At 34.8% G+C, this 20,706-nt stretch overlaps 1 protein-coding gene across 1 annotated transcript in view; it reads right to left on the bottom strand.

Moving 5' to 3' along the window:
- Positions 1 to 20,706, bottom strand: part of ADAD1 (adenosine deaminase domain containing 1) — a 48,737-nt gene that overhangs the window by 20,415 nt on the left and 7,616 nt on the right. Inside the window, exons 4-8 of the mRNA XM_082463102.1 lie at positions 19,418 to 19,486; positions 14,924 to 15,049; positions 7,744 to 7,867; positions 5,765 to 5,935; positions 4,347 to 4,576 (exon numbers count right to left, since the gene is read on the bottom strand). Coding sequence (XP_082319228.1) covers positions 4,347 to 4,576; positions 5,765 to 5,935; positions 7,744 to 7,867; positions 14,924 to 15,049; positions 19,418 to 19,486 — 720 coding nt within the window. The remainder of the gene's footprint in view (positions 1 to 4,346; positions 4,577 to 5,764; positions 5,936 to 7,743; positions 7,868 to 14,923; positions 15,050 to 19,417; positions 19,487 to 20,706) is intronic.

The following is a 20,706-nucleotide window of genomic DNA, read 5'->3' as shown; positions in this document are numbered from 1 at the left end:
AAGAAATAAAAGGAATACAAATTGGAAAAGAAGAAGTAAAACTGTCACTGTTTGCAGATGACATGATACTATACATAGAGAATCCTAAAACTGCCACCAGAAAACTGCTAGCGTTAATTAATGAATTTGGTAAAGTTGCAGGATACAAAATTGATGCACAGAAATCTCTTGCATTCCTATACACTACTGATGAAAAATCTGAAAGAGAAATTATGGAAACACTCCCATTTACCATTGCAACAAAAAGAATAAAATACCTAGGAATAAACCTACCTAGGGAGACAAAAGACCTGTATGCAGAAAACTATAAGACACTGATGAAAGAAATTAAAGATGATACCAACAGATGGAGAGATATACCATGTTCTTGGATTGGAAGAATCAACATTGTGAAAATGACTATACTACCCAAAGCAATCTACAGATTCAATGCAATCCCTATCAAATTACCAATGGCATTCTTTACGGAACTAGAACAAATCATCTTAAAATTTGTATGGAGACACAAAAGACCCTGAATAGCCAAAGCAGTCTTGAGGGAAAAAAACGAAGCTGGAGGAATCAGACTCCCTGACTTCAGACTATACTACAAAGCTACAGTAATCAAGACAATATGGTACTGGCACAAAAACAGAAACATAGATCAATGGAACAAGATAGAAAGCCCAGAGATAAACCCACGCACCTATGGTCAACTAATCTATGACAAAGGAGGCAAAGATATACAATGGAGAAAAGACAGTCTCTTCAATAAGTGGTGCTGGGAAAACTGGACAGCTACATGTAAAAGAATGAAATTAGAATACTCCCTAACACCATACACAAAAATAAACTCCAAATGGATTAGAGACCTAAATGTAAGACTGGACACTATAAAACTCTTAGAGGAAAACATAGGAAGAACACTCTTTGACATAAATCACAGCAAGATCTTTTTTGATCCACCTCCTAGAGTAATGGAAATAAAAACAAAAATAAACAAATGGGACCTAATGAAACTTCAAAGCGTTTGCACAGCAAAGGAAACCATAAACAAGACGAAAAGACAACCCTCAGAATGGGAGAAAATATTTGCAAACCAATCAACAGACAAAGGATTAATCTCCAAAATATATAAACAGCTCATTCAGCTCAATATTAAAGAAACAAACACCCCAATCCAAAAATGGGCAGAAGACCTAAATAGACATTTCTCCAAAGAAGACATACATAAGGCCAAAAGGTACATGAAAAGATGCTCAACATCACTAATTATTAGAGAAATGCAAATCAAAACTACAATGAGGTATCACCTCACACCAGTTAGAATGGGCATCATCAGAAAATCTACAAACAACAAATGCTGGAGAGGGTGTGGAGAAAAGGGAACCCTCTTGCACTGTTGGTGGGAATGTAAATTGATACAGCCACTATGGAGAACAATATGGAGGTTCCTTAAAAAACTAAAAATAGAATTACCATATGACCCAGCAATCCCACTACTGGGCATATACCCAGAGAAAACTGTAATTCAAAAAGACACATGCACCCCAATGTTCATTGCAGCACTATTTACAATAGCCAGGTCATGGAAGCAACCTAAATGCCCATCAACAGACGAATGGATAAAGAAGATGTGGTACATATATACAATGGAATATTACTCAGCCATAAAAAGGAACGAAATTGAGTCATTTGTTGAGACGTGGATGGATCTAGAGACTCTCATACAGAGTGAAGTAAGTCAGAAAGAGAAAAACCAATATCGTATATTAACACATGTATGTGGAACCTAGAAAAATGGTACAGATGAACCAGGTTGCAGGGCAGAAGTTGAGACACAGATGTAGAGAACAAACATATGGACACCAAGGGGGGAAAACTGCAATGGGGTGGGGATGGTGGTGTGCTGAATTGGGCGATTGGGATTGACATGTATACAGTGATGTGTATAAAATTGATGACTGATTAAAAAAAAAAGAAAAAAAAAGAGTTTGCATAATAAGCGAGAAGCTGTACTACACGACTAGTTCAATAAACTCTTAAGATTCTTTTAGCTGTACATATCACACTTTTAAGTATACAGACACTTTGAGTATTTCTCAAAGTGAGCCATTCACATCATCTGTATCAGAATCATCTGGTGGTGCTCTTTTAAAACATATATTCCTGGGGCTATCCCCCAGACATACAGTAGAGATCTTCAGAGGCTGAGAAATCTGCATTTTTAACAAACATTAAAATCTGTTTAGGTTATGCCAGAGAGAACACCAATTAATTAACTTTAGATATGTCCCAGAAAGATGCAAAGAAAGAGATCAGAAGCAATTTTACCAAGTTTTATAGTATTTTTATTGCTACCTAGTATTCCTACTGCTACGTGCAAGATGACAGGCAAAATGATGAGATCTAACTTTTAAGCCCCTGTCCAAACCACTAAATACTAAATAATTCTAAAAGAATCTATTTAAGATTCTACCCTTTTAAGAAACTAAATATAGTACGGAGTTATGTCATACAAAAGACAAACTGTAAAATATCTTTCTTCACGAAAGTCAAAGAAAGCCTTGCATGCCAAACTTGTGACTCTAGAGAATGCAGACATTTATTAGACATTTATCAAGAACAAAAATAGCCTTTCCTAAAGAAGATTGAGAAAAGTTTGAAATGTCTGACAGAGTATCTGAACTGACTAAAAGAAAACGTCATAAAGCATAATTTTGGTATCCAAATTAAATCTAAGAAATAAATCATCTACAAGAATAAATATTTGGAAAAAGAGTTAGAAATAACCACTTTTTAGGGTGTGAGCAAACAGGCACTCTCAAATAGTGCTAGTGAGAATATGATTTGGAGGGTAACTTGGTAATAGTTTTCAAAATTGCCAATGCATACCTCTTTGACCTGCAACTCTACTTCTAGGAATTCATTTTATAGATATATTTTACATGTGTCAATAACAAATGTAATAAGGTCATGATGCACGATAGTATTTGGTAGCTGCAAAAGATTAAAAACAATCTAAAGTTCCATCAGCCCACAACTGGTTAAATAAATTATAATACGTTTGTACAAAGAAATACCATAGAGTTATGAATTATAATAATGAAAAATTCTTCATATACTCATATGGAAAAATTTCCAAGACACTTTGTTAAATGAAAAGAGCAAGGTGCAGAAAAGTATGACTTGTATGATCCCACTGGTGTAAAATACAAAAAAAGTATGCATTTACTTTTATAAGCATAAATTATCTTTGGAAAGAAAAACAAACTAGTAACAATGGATGCCACAGAGGTAAAATGGGTTCCCAGGGCACTAGGATAGAAGGAAGACTTCACTGAATACCCTTTTGAATCTTTTGAATTGTGAACCAAGTAATAGGTTTCCTAAAAAAGAAAATAAGCTTAATATTAGAAAAATAAATAACTATTATTTCCTTTTTATCATTTATTAAAGCCAAACCAAACAAAAATGGCAAGAAAATACAATATTTTGTATATACATGGAACTGAAAAAATACTGTCTATAGGAGAAATTCCTAAAGAAATGGGTATAAAATATAGAGAACAACAGCAACAAAAAACCACAAGGATAAAAGAAACAGCACTTTCTAAAAGTAAAACTGCCACTCATGTGAGGATCCAAAGCTTGCATGTGGGCCATCATTACCAAAAATTAGCAGTACACAAAGAACAGCCAAGTAATGGTAGTATTTAAATTGTTTCCCAAGGGTAACTGAAGCTTTGAAACTCGTAGGGCTTTATGAAAACTATAGAATTGAGTGCCCAAAATGTCTGTCAGTGGGATAATATCTGGAAAACCATTCAAATATAAATACAGCATTCTATAATAGCCCCTACCAAAGAAAGAAATAAATTACTAGTTCACATTATTTGTGTTCTAGTTACTTCCCACTCACTTCACAAATCAAAAGGATCTAAATCATAACCAAATGTATAAAAAAAGCATAAAAGTAAGAAAGAACCAAAATGGGCATTTAATATTTTTTAGTTCAGGAATAACTAAATATAAGCTTTTAAATTTGATAGGTTCAAAGAAGCATCTTCTTCCAAAAGAAAGGGAAAAATCGAATACTGTACAAAAGTATACATTTAAGACAGAATACATGTAATTGCCTAATGTAAAATATTAATTCTTATTAGCCTCCTGATAAGATGGCAAAAGTCATATTATACTAAATGTGATGACCAGTTACCATGAAATGAAAACCTCAACAAAATAGTGGATCTGAATTTTACCTTAAGTAAAGCTTCATGCATGCAAATTCTGATTTTACACTGGTAAATAAAATATAGTGAAATGACTTAGTGAAAGAGGCCAAGAGGTACTGTAATCCGACTCACCAACAAGTATATTGTTGATATAAACTGGCTGTATAAACTGACTCAGCAATGCTCCCTGTACACCAAGCACTCCCCATCTCGTCAGTTTGTCACTTGAGGCCATGCTGCTTACTCTATTAACAACATCTGCAGGGCAGTAGACAGTCAGATGAATTTTGCCTTCAACAGCCACATGGAGACTCAGCTCTTCATTGGCTTCAAATGCAGACACAGAATGTGGATTAAGACGCCTAGAGAAAGAAAAGAAAGTTTCTTCCTTTAAAAACCAAAGCCCCGAGCTCATCTCCCTGTGCTATGCGGCCACCTAGAGGGGTGGGATAGGGAGGGTGGGAGGGAGACGCAAGAGGGAGGAGATATGGGGATATATGTATAACTGATTCACTTTGTTATGAAGCAGAAACTAATACACCATTGTAAAGCAATTATACTCCAATAAAGATGTTAAAAAAAAAACAAAAAAACCCCAAAGCCGACAAAGTAAAATCTGCATGTACCTAAGAACTGTCCTCAAACGTATTTAACTTGCCAGTGTACATTTAATTCCAGTAACAGAAATAGATGCAAACCCAAAGCAAGGTAGGATGGAGTGACTTCGTTCCACAAAATTAAAACCAAACAGAAATTAACCATATTTAGAGCTTCCAGCAAGGATAAATTTCATATTATTGCCATTCTTTGTGTCCCTTAAAATCAAATGAAAACCTAATTTTTGTCCCTGCCATAGTTTGTGAGTTATTTCCTTTCTCCATATGAAAATTTTTAAACACTACAAAATTAGAGAATGAAAAAAAGAAAACTGACAATTTATATTCAAGATTCACCTCCAATAAAATATGTTAAAACAATAAAATCTAAAATTATTTTTCTTGAGGTTTCTCTCAAGAGAAACACTCACTCTTGTTTTCAAAGGTGTTACGGGGAGGCTTTTAAACAAACTATAAACTGCAGTTATCTCTAGATGGTTGGACTTGAAGTGAATTTTCTTTTTGTGTTTGCCTGTGTTGTTCAAACTTCATGCTAACTGATGCTACCCATTCATCAAGATAATGAAGTTTTGGCCACAGACTTACCAGAAGAATAGACTGCATTCCTTAACTCTTGTGTTAGTATGTGAAGAGTGTATAAATCCATACTTGCTAAAGTTTATGAAGTATTACAACTAGAAAGGAATAGAAGATTTTCAACAGCATCAAAAGGAGAGCAGTGAAGTACATGGAATATTTAAGTAGTAGTAATGGATCAGACTGAGTGGAGGGGAAGGAGAAAGAATTTGTGGTCTCTTGCAGCCTACAAATAACCTCAAGGCTGGAGGAAGAATATGGATAGATATGAATTTACTTGCTCTTTTGCTGTATGGATTCAGAATGCATGATATGGCCATCCTAGATGCTTTTAAAAACAGCTTCCATAATACTTACAATTGTGACTTAATCTGGGCTGATCCTTTAGGCAACTGGTTCATATAGAGATAAATGTTGATATTCTGCTTGAGAGTGAGTAGATTAGAAGCTGGTTCTGTACAAAATATTGATTTTTCCATCATAGCAGGTTTTTTGCTGTAGAAGAGTAGAAGTTGTCTATAAAAGTACCTAAAATTAATGAGACAGAACTTTATCAAGTAAGAAAATTTAAAAATGAAGTATCTTAAACAAACATTATATTCATGTTATGAACAATGTCCCTATATGTCAAAAGTTTTGATATTGATAGGAACTTGTAAAATAATCTTAGCCTTACTTAATGAAGAATTAAATCCCTTGAGAAGTCTTCAGTTAGAGCCCAGTCTGCCCGGTGACCTGCCTTAAAGCATCATTCCTCGACTACCACTCCACTCTCATTTCACATTAAAGTACTCAACTATCATTTTCTGCAAAAGACCCATTTCTCTACTGATTCCTCCCTTCTTTCTTAGACAGCTCTGCTCCCAGCCTCCTAGGTGAAATATCAATTTTCTGCTTTACTTCTATTTTCCCTTCCATGACAAAACAGGCAGACAAACAACTGTGGTTCCCGCTGCTTAGTGGTTCTGAAGACAAAAACACAAGAGCGTAGGAATAACATAACAAAGCCTGTAAGTTAAATTAAGAAGTGAAATAGATTTCCTGAAAGACAACTACTAATCAAATCAAAGGACAAATACTATTTTGCTTATTTAAAAAACCATGATTTTAATCCTATCATCAGAAATATATAATAAAATATTAAGCACCAGTATAAATGACAGTGCCAACCAAGCATGACAAGAAATAAACATAAAAGAGGTAGTTTTAAAGGGGTCAAATAATTCACTAAGCACCAAGGGGGATGGGAGGACAATGAGTTGCATTACCTTCACGGACTTTCCAAAAGCCTTCCTTTTAAGATTACAGGATTCTTTTCTTATTATTAGAGATATATACTTAAGTTTTTCAGATAAAATAATATGTCTAAATTTGTTTTAAAATACTCCAGCAAAAAAACACCACCAGCAAAAAGTGAGGGTGCATAAATTAAATAAGAACAACAGAATCCTAATAACTGGATATGCTAATAATTGGATATGATCATTGGGTATTGGTATCAGAATGCTGACAACTGAATGATGGAATTAATTATGATTCTCACTTTTGTTTGAAAAATTTGATTAAAAATGTTTTATAAAAAGTAAAACTTAATGACTTAAGAGAACAAAAGCTGGTAAATACTGCAGGAGGTAATGCTCATTTCCCACTTTTCATGTTTTTACAGAAAAGGAATTCCAAAGAGTAACATTCTTGGTTTATTTCTCTACTATCTGCTACTTATGCCTCTTATAAGGAGCAGAGCGACTGATAAGTTTGGAAAAAGAAACTAGGCATCCTCACTTCAGCCCCTTTCTCTCTTTCTCTCTGATATCTGCCAGCCTAAAAAATACTTTATCGACACTCTGCTATATGGTAAACTTTGTCCAGACCTCATGAGTGGAAACTCATTGATTTCTGCCTTTGGATAAGTATGGCTAATTCAGGGGTGAAATATTACCAAGCATACTTGGTCCAGATCTAAAGCTATACTCTCTAATTACTTTTATCAGTAATAAAGACAGTATTTTTATCTTAAAAAAAGGTTGTATGACTCTTAAAACTGAGTTCATAAGGTCTTGATAATAGAAGCCACTAAAATTCATACGCTAGACACTGAAATTACTATAAGGTTTCCAAAAGTGACATGAAAATATCAGATGGCTTGGATAAGTAAGAGACTGCCATACCCTTGGCTCAATGATGAGTAAAATTCCATTTGTAAATAAAGACATATATATGTGATTGCTTTTGGCTAAGTGCATTAATATTTGATGGCATTAAATATATTTGTTAAATATTAACAGATATATTTATATATATTTAATATATTTAATTAAATATATTTGTTACCTTACCTAAGGAGAGATCTCCTTGCCGTAACAACAGCGTGAGTATCGTGCAACACTCTTCCATTTGGCTTAATGCACTGACTATAATTGTATTCACCTGTGCCTATAGCTACAACTTCGTGCCGTCCAGCTGAAAGAAAAGGTTAACAGTAGCAGGTTATTTTTACCTTCCTCTTCCCTATGTTCAACCTCCACCTCTTTCTTACCATTTTTTTTCCCATTTATATTCAACAAACTTTTATTTGAGCATCTAGTAAATGCCTGGTACAAAAAGAGAGTAGGTTAAATGAATTAATTATACCAGTAGTTCAATGAAGAAGTCTACCTTACTATTTTAAAGTTAGTAAAATATATTGACCAAAAAGTTGGAAAAGTAATTCTACAATTTCAAATAAGAGTTTGAGAGTCTTCTAAGAAGCAAAATTTAAAAAATACTTCAATAATATCTCAACTTAAAAGGCAGATTTTTATATTATACTTTGTCTACATTTCTCCTACAATCAATAGAATCATTTTTTGCTGTACCCCATTTGAGATTTCTTTGAAACTCTATGCTCAGAAGATAGTTTTTTCCTTTAACCTCCTAACTGTGTGGCCTTTCTATACCCTAGTCGCTAGATCGTTGTTCTTTTTTCTCTAAATATTCTTCTCTGAATACCTATCTCACGCTATTTTACCTCTGTGTCGATGATTTCAGAAAATCTCTAGTCTTAGTCTTTCAAAGTTCAGTTCCACATTAGCAACTACCTAAGAAAGGACTTCCATTAATTCCACAAAAATTGTTGCGGTCCTACCAAATACTAGGCAGTGAAATAGATGCTAGGAATAAAACACTGAACAAGACAGACCTTCATGAAGCTTCTAATAGGAGAGAAGAAAAAGACTAAAACCACAAATTGTAATAAAAGCTTTGAAGGAAACAGATACACGGCTAATTTAAAGAATATTAGGAGGAAAGATTACCTCATGAAGACCAGTTGCAGAATCCCTCCTTATGAAACTGAAATTTAAGTTTCATTATGAGGAGTGAGCAGCATAAGGAGCAGGGTAAAGGATATTCCAGTAATGTCCAAGAAGCTGAATTAGGGGGTCTGTTACAGTAGTCCAGGTCAGAGATAATGACTTAAGACTCAAATGATGGAGGTTAAATGAAAAAAAAAAAAAAAAAAAGATCAGATCTGAGATAGAGTTTGAGGATATAATAAACAGGACTTGAAGATAAATTGTAAGTTGTTAGGGGAAGGGATAAATAATGGATGACTTAGATTTTTAGCATGTGGATGGATGCCATTTACTGAGATAAAGGAAGCTGGAGGAGTAGGATTAGATGAGAAAAGTAAAAATGTTCTATTCTCTCTAATGTATTGGGTTGGCCAAAAAGTTCTAGTATGGGCGTGGGGGATGGGGTGATATAAGGGAATCATATAGTGTCAGTGTAAGTTCTGGAATGGTGATGTATGTTCTGAGTTATAACGGGCAGTAGTGTAGCCAAGAGCTCAGCTTCTTTCTCTGTAACTCAAACTGCAATATTTCAGGGAGATACTAGAGTTTGATAATGTAGGAAAAAGAGGGAATAACCAAAAGAAGAAATACACGAAGATGTAAGAGGAAATGGCAGGGAAGCCTACCCTGTCCTCCACTGGGCTCACAGCCACCACACAGGGTCTGGTCTTACAGCCAACTGGGTCAGGGGCCAGCCCTGCCTACCCGCATGCCCAGAGTAGTAGGCCCCACCACAAGAGAAGGGCACACACATTCCAAATAGAGGGCACCTCTAGAGTATACAGCCCTGGTGACCAGAGAAGAATGTGTTGCTGGGCCCCATAGGATGTTTCCTACAAAAGGCTACTTCTCCAAGAGGGGGAAATGTAACTGAACTACCTAACACATAGAAATAAACACATAGAGAATTGGGCAATACGAAGAGACAGAGAATTATGTTCCAAACGAAGGAATAAGATATAACCTCACAAAAAGAACTAAATGAAGTGGAGATAAGCAATCTATTTGATTAAAGAGTTCAAGATAATGATCATAAAGATGTTCACTGAAAACAGGAGAAGAATGGATGAACACAGAGGTAGAAAATATAAAGAACCACCAAACAGAGCTGAGGAATTCAATAACTAAAATTAAAAATACACTAAAAAAATCAACAGTAGATTAGCTAGTACAGAGGAATGAATCAGTGATCTGGAAGACAGAGTGGTGGAAATCACCTAAGCTAAAGAGAAAAAAAAAAGAATTTAAAAAATGAGGATAGTGTAAGACACCTCTGAAACAATACCAAGCATACTAACATGTGCATTATAGGGGTCCCAGAAGGAGAAGAGAGACAGAAAGGGGCAGAGAACTTATTTGAAGAAATAGTAGCTAAAAACTTCTCTAACCTGGGGAAGAAAATAGAAATCCAGGTCCAGGAGTCATACAGTCCCAAAAAGATGAACTGAAAGAGGTTCAAACCAAGACACATTATAATTAAAAAGGCAAATATTAAAGATAAAGGAAGAGAATAGCAGAAAGAGAAAGGCAACTAGTTACATACAAGGGAACTCCTATAAGACTTTGAGCTGACTGTTCAGCAGAAACTTTGCAGGCCAGAAGGGAGTGGCACAATATATTCAAAGCAATGAAAGGAAAAAAAACCTACAATGAAAGGAAAAAACCTACAGTAGAGGATACTCTACCTGACCAGGTTATCATTTAGATTTGAAGGAAAGCAAAGATTTTACAGATAAGCAAAAGCTAAAACAGTTCAGCACCACAAAATCAGCTTTACAAGAAATGTTAAAGGGACTGCTCTAAACAGAAAAGATCACAATTAGAAATATGAAAATTACGAAAGGAAAAAGTTCACTGGTAAAGGCAAACATACAGTAAAGTTGATAGATCAGCCACTTATAAAATTAGTAGGAAGGTTAAAAAACAAAAGCAGTAAAATCATCTATAGCCACAACAAGTAGTTAAGGGATACACACGCCAAAAAGATGTAAAATACATTAACCTTTGGGGGGAGTAAAAATACAGGGTGATAAGAATGCATTTGAACTTGAGAGATCATCAACTTAAAATAATCACTCATATATATATATATATGTACCTCATGGCAGACATAAACGAAAAACCTATAATACAGATGCACACACAAAAGAGGGAAAGGAATCCAAACACAACCACTAAAGACAGTCATCAAATCACAAGGGAAGAGAGCAAAAGAAGAAAGGGACAAAAAAGAACTACAAAAATAACCTGGGGCTTCCCTGGTGGCGCAGTGGTTGAGAGTCTGCCTGCCAGTGCAGGGGACATGGGTTCGAGCCCTGGTCTGGGAAGATCCCACATGCCGCAGAGCAGCTAGGCCCATGAGCCACAACTACTGAGCCTGCGCGTCTGGAGCCTGTGCTCCGCAATGGGAGAGGCTGCGATAGTGAGAGGCCCGCGCACCGCGATGAAGAGTGGCCCCCGCTTGCCGCAACTAGAGAAAGCCCTCGCAGAGGAACGAAGACCCAACACAGCCATAAATTAAAAAAAAAAAAAAAAAAAAAAATAACCTGAAAACAAGTTAACAAAATGGTAATAAGTATATATCTATCAATAATTACTTTAAATGTAAATGAACTAAAAGCTCCAATCAAAAGACATAAAGTAGCTGAATAAGAAAACAAGATCCACATACATACTGCCTACAAGAGACTCACTTCAGATCTAAAGACACACACAGATTGAAAGTGAAGGGGACAAAGGTATTCCATGCAAACAGAATGAAAAGAAAGCTGGAATAGCAATACTTATTATCAGACAAAACAGACTTTAAAATAAAGACAGTAAAAAGACAAAAGAGGACACTACACAATGATAAAGGGATCAATCCTAAAAGTATATATAACAATTGTAAATGTAAAGCACTCAACATAGGAGGACCTAGATATATAAAGCAAATATTAATAAACGTAACAGGAGAAATTGACAATAATACAGTAATAGTAGGGGACTACACCCCACTTACATCAATGGCCAGACCATCCAGACACAAAATCAATTAGAAAACGTCGGTTTTGGATGACACATCAGACCAGATGGAATTAAACATATATGGAACATTTCATCCAAAAGAGCAGAATATACATTCTTTTCAAGTGCACATGGAACATTCTCCAGGACAGATCACATGTTATGCCACAAAATAAGTCTCAGTAAATTTAAGAATACTGAAATCATATAAGGCATCTTTTCCAACCATAACGCTATGAAAGTGGAAATCAATCACAAGAAAAAAAAGCACAAAAAAACACAAACAGGTGGAGTCTAAACAATATGCTACTAAACAATCAATGGATCACTGAAGATATCAAAAAGGAAATAAAAAAATACCTGGACACAAATGAAACTGCAAGCACAACGACCCAAAACCTATGGGATATAGCAAAAGCAGATGTAAGAAGGAAATTAAAGCAAGTCTACTTCAGGGCTTCCCTGGTGGTGCAGTGGTTTAGAATCCACCTGCCAATGCAGGGGACACCGGTTTGAGCCCTGGTCTGGGAAGATCCCACATGCCATAGAGCAACTAAGCCTGTGTGCCACAACTACTGAGCCTGAACTCTAGAGCCCGTGAGCCAGAACCACTGAGTCTGTGTGCCACAACTACTGAAGCCTGCACACCTAAAGCCCATGCTCCGCAACAAGAGAAGCCACTGCAATGAGAAGCCCACACACTGCAATGAAGAGTAGCCCCCACTCGACGCAACTAGAGAGGGCTGGAGTGCAGCAACAAAGACCCAATGCAGCCATACATACATACATACATAAAATAAAACTATAAAACTTCTAAAAAAATTAGAAAAAAACAAGTCTACTTCAGGAAACAAGAAAAATCTCAAATAAATCATCTAACCTTACACCTAAAAGAACAAGAAAAATAGATATAACCAAAACCTAAAGATAGAAGAAAAGAAATCATAAAGACCAGAGCAGAAATAAATGAAATAGAGACTAAAAAAAAAAAAATAGAAAAGATCAATGAAACTAAGAGTTGGTTCTCTGAAAAGAAACAAAATTGACAAACCTTTAGCCAGATACATCAAGAAAAAGAGAGAAGGCCCACATAAATAAAACTGGAAATGAAAAAAGGGAAGTTACGACTGGCACCACAGAAATACCAAGAATCATAAGAGATTACTCTGAACAATTATATGCCAATAAAATGAACAACCTACAAGAAACAGATAAATTCCTAGAAACATACAATCTCCCAAGACTGAACCAGGAAGAAACAGAAAATATGAACAGACCAATTACTAGTAATGAAATTGAATCAGTAATTAAAAAACTCCCAACATACAAAAGTCCAGGACCAGACGGCTTCACAGGTGACTTCCACCAAACATTCAGAGAAGAGTTAATACCTATTCTTCTCAAACTATTCCAAAAAATTGAAGAGGAGGGGTCACTTCCAAACTCATTCTATAAGGCCAGCATTACCCTGATACCAAAACCAGACAAAGATACCACAAAAAAAGAAAATTACAGACAAATACGCCTAAACACAGATGCAAAAAAATCTTCAGCTAAATATTAGCAAACCAAATTCAACAATACATTGAAAGAAGGATCATACACCATAATCAAGTGGGATTTATTCCGGGGATGCTAGAATGGTTTAATATACACAAATCAATCAATGTGACACACCACATTAACAAACTGAAAATTAAAAAGCATATGATCATCTCAATAGATGCAGAAAAAGCTTTCAGCAAAATTCAACATCCATTTATGATTAAAAAAATAAACTCTCAACAAAGTGGGTAGCAACGGAACATACCTCAACATAATAAAGGCCATATATGACAAACCCACAGCCAACATCGTACTCAATGGTGAAAAGCTGAAAGCATTTCTTCTTATATCAGAGGAATAAGATAAGGATACCCACCCTCACTACTTTTATTCAACACAGTATTGGAAGCCCTAGCCACAGTAATCAGACAAGAAAAAGAAATAAAAGGAAAACAAATTGGATCAGAAGAAGGAAAACTGTCACTGTTTGCAGATGACATACTAAATATAGAAATCCTTAAAGACTCCACCAAAAAACTATTACAACCAATAAATGAATTCAGTAAAGTTGCATGATACAAAATTAATATATAGAAATCTACTGCATTTCTATACACTAATAATGAACTATCAAAAAGACAAATTAAAAAAGCAATCCCATTTAAAATTGCATCAGAAAGAATAAAATACATAGGAATAAATCTAACCAAGGAAGTAAAAGACATACTTAGAAAACTGTAAGACGTTAATGAAAGAATTGAAGTTGACAACAAATAAATGGAAAGATATACCGTGCTCAAGGACTAGAAGAAGTAATATTCTTAAAATGACCATACTACCCAAGGCAATCTACAGACTCAATGCAATCCCTATCAAAATATCAACAGCATTTTTCACAGAACTGGAACAAGTAATTGTACAATTTGTATGGAAACACAAAAACACCCAAATAGCCAAAGTGATCTTGAGAGAGAATGAGAAAGCATGGAGGTATCATGCTCCATGATTTCTAACTAAAGTTGACCCTTGAACAATCATATATATCTTCTCCCCACCTAGGTCACAAAAAATCCTTAAGAATAAGAACCAAATATCAAGTTGTTTTTATATCATCTATAATATCTTATTCAGAGATGAATATAAAATTCAAATGTGTTTAATGAATGATCAATCTAGAACATTACAGGATAAATAAAAGATAAAATGTAATTGGAATCACATCATAATATTCACAGGAAAAAACATAGATTCATGATTTTTCACTTTAATCTTTTATTCTTTGAAAGTGAAGAAAATATGTTAATTTTTATAGAGTCCCTCTCAATATTTGTTATAATGAGGTTAGATTTCAAGCTGGTAGTGACTCCAACACAGTTACTGATTAAAATATTAGGTTATTTTACCATTCTGCAGTTCTCTATTGGTTCCTGTTCAGTATACTTTATTTCTACCTTTGAGAATCTTTGTGTTTAATGACCCACACCTACTAGAAAAGGCCACTTCAAATCAATGCAGCACCACTGTCAACAGGGGCAAAGATAGTTAATTAAAATATTACTATAGCGTAGTTCAGATCATTAAGTTACTTAATAGTTTTTGTACAAATGAACACATCCCAAGTACTTGCACTTACCTCTTTCAATTATAAAAGCAGCTAATGAGTTGCTACATTTCAGATACTCTGAATGATTAGAAATTAGTTGATAAAATGTTTCTTTAACAATCTGTGAAATCTTTGCGAACTGAATATGTCTCCCTTCTAGAAAAAAAAATCAAATGCAACATGAATTTGAGGAACACTGTGCTTTCTCCCAGAGGCCTCTATTATTCCTCTTATAACCTTTCAATTGAATGAGTTAATTTATAGAGATATGTAAGCAAATTTATAATTTATGTCATGATTGAGATTTTAAAGTATTCCATTCTAAAAGAACACAAGTTATTGAGCTTTTTGGATAGATTCTTGTAAAAAGATGTACAAGTATTACATATTAGAGGATTACTAATTTATAATTGATAAAACATTCAAAAGTCACACAGGACACAAGACAATTCTCTGTTGTATGGGACTGTCCCACATTGCCTGACAAGCAACATCTCAATGAATGCCAGCAGTCTTCCCCAATCATTGTGACAATCAAAATATACTCCTAAGTATTTGCCCCACTGAGAACCACTGCAAAGCACTAAACACTTAGACTCTTGATATAGTTCCACGTTCCCACTAAAAAAAAAGTCCCAAACTTTGAAAGGAGATAGTCTGAAGTAATCAGGATTACCATAGAACAGTTATAACCAAGAATATACATCAAAAGTCACCCATGGACCTTTTAAAAAAACTGAAAGACTTGAGGTTCTGAGATAGGGCCCTGATCATCTGTTGCTTTGTGTATGTATGCTTGTATATCCCCAGGGAAGAATCATTATTCTAGAGAATGAGAGGTTGCAGAATCACGTAATATAGTATTTCTCAAAGTTTAGTTGTTTACTAAACACTGATAGTTCCCGTTAGTTGCATGATAGTTGCTAAGTAGTCTATCAAGTGGTTCGCAGTCCATTATATCTTCAGAAGAAAAAAGTAAATGAAACAATTTTGCTCTCATACCTTGCATATATATGAATTGTATAACTATATTTTTCACAGAAATTCTTTTTACCTGCTTAATAATTATATTAAAAAGGCACATAAGTGATAAAAATTTAACGTTAGTAGTCTCAGATAATACAACTCATTTCAGCTAGGCCATTTACAAGTTTTTACTTATATTCGTCAAACTTGAATTTTTCTTTGTTAATACTGTTAATGCTCTTTAGCAAAAACATGTAAAGTCACATCAAAAAAGAGTTAAAGAACATCATAAACACAATCAGAAGAATGAACTACTTGCTATATTCTTTTATCTAACCACAAAGCATACAATGCGAAGGTGCAAATTATTATAATTGCATGCTAGCATATATTTCATTTAATTTAGTAAAACTACCGTGTGGTGTAAAAATTAGCTTTTGGTGTTTATGCGGTAAAAATATGACTGAGAAGCACTCAACAACTTGGCTCAGCTTATTACCAAAAACTTATGATACAGGAGAAGCATATTCACTTGATGATATTATAAAGTGAAACGTTTTTTTCCCACTGTAACAGCAATATAAGAGATGTACATTCAGAAGTCTCCCTCTCCAAATGCAACCACTATTACCAGTATGGATATTTTGATAAACAAAAAATACATCTAAACATACACTACTTTAAAAAATAAAAACTGGGGCATGCTAAAATCCACTTTGCATTTACTGTAAGTTCCCTACATACGAACCTTCAAGTTGTGAACTTTCAAAGATGCAAAGGTGCGTTCACATGTCCAATCATGTAAGTTAGTTCACGTGTCTGTCATTACATTGTCACATGTGTGCATCCTCTACAAGTGGTTGTGCTTTTGTGTACTTTACTGTACAGTACTGTATACAGTAGTACAGTATCTTTATTTCAAGCCTAGGATGCCTGGAAGCAAGTATAAAAGCAGTGGTGATGCAGCTGATACTACTGTACTTTTCAAGGTACTGTATAGTAAGATTAAAAATGTTTTATTTTTTGTGTTTGTTTTTTATGTATTATTTGTGTGAAAAGTATTATAAACCTATTACAGTACAGTACTATATAGCCGATTGTGTTATTTGGGTACCTAGGCTAACTTTGTTGGACTTATGAACAAACTGGACTTACAAACATGCTCTCGGAATGGAACTCGTTTGTATGTAAGGGACTTACTGTACTTGGTCTTGGGCATCATTCAGAGGTAGATATTAGTGCTACCCTCCTTCTTCTTAATGGTTCCACAGAATGAATGCACTGTAATTTATTTAATCATGTCCTATATAGTTAGCAATTATTTTGTGCAATGATATAGAACAGAAAAATACACTGCAATTAGTACTGACAGATCAAGAATTATGTGTGTGGCAAGAGAATGTTTTGCTGCATATTAAAAACGTTGCACCTGAATATCATAAAGAATGTTTGGAAGTTAACAACATACTGATATAGCTCTTGATCTTAACTGATGTTGAAGGAAATAACAAATGTTGTGAATATAATCAAATCTTAGTTACTAAATGTATCTCTTACTAGCATGCATATGAAGGAATAAGGAGCAAGTGCAATACTATTTTTCCTATACATGTGCGCTGGTTGCTGAGGAAATAAAATGTTCTCCTAAACTATTGGAAGTGAAGGGTGACATAAAAACATGACATACATGATGCTAACACCATTTCTTTGATTTCCAGTCGCTAATTTCAAGTGATCTTTAGTATCATAAGTAACCTGAACCTATCTTCAGAGCCAAAATATCACTATATTAAATGAAGATACACTCCAGTAAAAATATGGCAAAGTAGACAGGCTGCGAAATGGTGATGCCCTCCATAACTAGCCCAACAGGACCTGTTCAGATTTTTATGTATCTCAAATCTTTTTTTCTTCAAAAGTGATAACATCCAACTCCCGTGTTTACCTATAAGCCTGATAATGATGTCTGTTCTCCGTTTCCTGACTAAACGAAAACTGTCAATTTTTAACTTTTTAACTCCTTACCTGAGCCTACCAAACCTGACTCTACTAATGTATTTCTTTAAACATACTGTTAACCACATACTCTTTCTTCCGCATAGATTGATCTGTTTTCTCAGGGTAACAGTAGTCTATATTATTTGCCAACCCTGGATTCTTTCTAACTATTCATTAAAAATGTCCACAGAGGCTGAAAAGAAAGACTAGAGTCCCTTCTCATATTAAGAAATCATTGCTGTTGGACTGATCACTCACTGTCCTTCTGTTCATCAATTCCTATGACTGTTAGGGTAAATGACTATATTTGACTGACTACGTTTAACCATTGGTAGACTTTGCCTTTTGAATGCGCCTATTTTCCCTGGTCTGGTCGTTTTACTCCAAACAAGCACACAAATGGAGCTTTTTTCTGTCTCAGAAAGACAATGGAAAACCAAACCTGAAAAGGCATAAATCCTAATCCTCAGACCTGGAAAAGACAAAGAAAGAAACGCTGTTCTTCACTTTAGTTGTACAAATACTCTAAACTTTAAAGTCTGAAGTGTTACTACTATGTAGGCAATGTAGAAATTAAAGATAATTTCCTGCCTTTCAGGGGATTCACAATCTAACGGGAAAAGTATATAATAATCCACATAATGTTGAATATAATAAAATGTTAAAATAATAGTAGTTACTATTTAGTGAGCACCTACTGTGTGCTAGGCACTGATCAAGTTTTTTTTTTACATGCATAATTTAATCCTCACAATAATCCTATGAGATAATTATTATTGTAGCCATTTTATAGATAGAGAAATTAAGGTGCACAGAGAGGTAACTGGTCCTAGGTCACATAACTAGTAATTTCAATTGCAGTTGTAGTTTTCTTTGGGCTTGAGTGACAAATAACTAACATTAAAAGAAAGTGAATAGAATACCCCAACCATCAAGCACCAGAAAGCCACTGGATTTCATTAATGACCCGCCCACTGAAGCAAAGAGTTCTCAAAAAAGCAGTTATATGATATTGATAAGCCATCTCTTTATAGGAAAAAAACCACTTCTTCAATAGTTCCTCTCCAATTTTATTATTTCTCTCATTTTTAGCAGAGTATGGAAGGAAATACTCATCTTTGTAGAAGTGTGACGGGTTTGAATAATAAAATACTAATGTACATTTTCATACCTATGCATATTTTAATTATATGCTGTTATAATTTTTAATTGGGTTAATCTTCTTTAAAATTTATCATAGGGCTTCCCTGGTGGCGCAGTGGTTGAGAATCTGCCTGCCAATGCAGGGGACACGGATTCCAGCCCTGGTCTGGGAAGATCCCACATGCCGCAGAGCAACTAGGCCCGTGAGCCACAACTACTGAGCCTGCGCGTCTGGAGCCTGTGCTCCGCACCAAGAGAGGCCGCGACAGTGAGAGGCCCGCGCACCGCGATGAAGAGTGGCCCCCGCTCGCCGCAACTAGAGAAAGCCCTCGCACAGAAACGAAGACCCAACACAGCCAAAAATAAATAAATAAATAAATTAATTAAAAAAAAAATTATCATAAAGGACTTTCCTACCATAATGTACTTTTGAAACATATACTGGTTCAGGTGAAACAATAGGTTCTGCAGGGATAGGAGGGGGACCTGTAAATAAAACAAAAACATAAGGAAAAATGAAACATCAAATGTTCCAAAGAGCAGGTATCATACTACTCTGTAATAAAACAGCAATCCAAGAATGATTATCTTTTCTGTATACTTCTGCCAACTCTAGGCCATCTATTATCCATTAGCTCAGCCTTGCTAAATGTCTTTCCTGTACTGAAATCAATTCTACAAACACCAAATACTTTTCTGGGTTCCCTATTTTTATGCTACTATATAGCTTGCTTTGTAATAGATTCAACATTCTGAAAATCGGTTAAAATGAAACCCTGTTCTAAATGCTTATGAACAATTTTACATTTACAATAATACTAGGTAAAACATTTAAACTTAATATTCTACCAAAAATTTAGTAAGTAAAAAATTACCATTTTAATGCTATTTTATCAGAGTAGTTTGTAGGGGAATACTTCATTCAAAGTTTTCTAAGCTTTCAGTCCCATTCTTTGCAATAGCTTTCCAATTTGGTTCCCAAGTTGGGAAATCCACGAAAAACAAGAAAAGAACATGACACTAAACTAAAGGGATGACAAAAGATCAGGAAAGCTTAAATGAGAAGGGTCCAGGAGCAAAGGTTCAACTAAAGTAGTCAATATCTCTCACGAAATCATTCATAAAGACAAAGAAAGAAAATAGAACTGCTACTCTGGACCTCATTTTGAGTAAAATGAGAAACTGGTTGTAACACAGAAATTAGCAAAGAAAGACTGACAATGTCATCTTGGGGTTCACATTAGTTAAGTAAATGTTGACTATAGTTAGATATATACACTCTGGACTTTAAATAAGCAGAACTTTAAAAACTCAGAGAAAGATAGATTTTTTTCCATCTACTCAGTGAGGATCAAGTGAAATAAAAACTAAAGATATTAAATCCTGTTTATCAAGCACAAATGCTTTCAATAAATAAGAAAATGTGACCGTACAAGTTGGTCTGCATTTTGAAACACCATATACAGACAGAATAATCTTGAAAAAGATGAACAAAGTTGGAGGACTCACACTTCCTGATTTCAAAACTTAATTACAAAAGTTACATTAATCAAAACAGTGTGGCAATGGCATAAAGACAGACACTTATAGACCTATGAAACAGAATCGAGAGCGCAGAAATAAATCCTTACAAAGGTGGTCAAATGATTCTCAACAAAAGTGTCAATACCATTCAGTAGGGGAAAGGACAGTCTTTTCTACAAATG

The sequence above is a fragment of the Balaenoptera physalus genome, assembly GCF_965194825.1.
Source record: "Balaenoptera physalus genome assembly, chromosome: 5".
NCBI classification, from domain to species: domain Eukaryota; kingdom Metazoa; phylum Chordata; class Mammalia; order Artiodactyla; family Balaenopteridae; genus Balaenoptera; species Balaenoptera physalus.
Note: the sequence above shows the minus strand (reverse complement) of the source record. Positions and strands in the feature narration are given on the sequence as shown.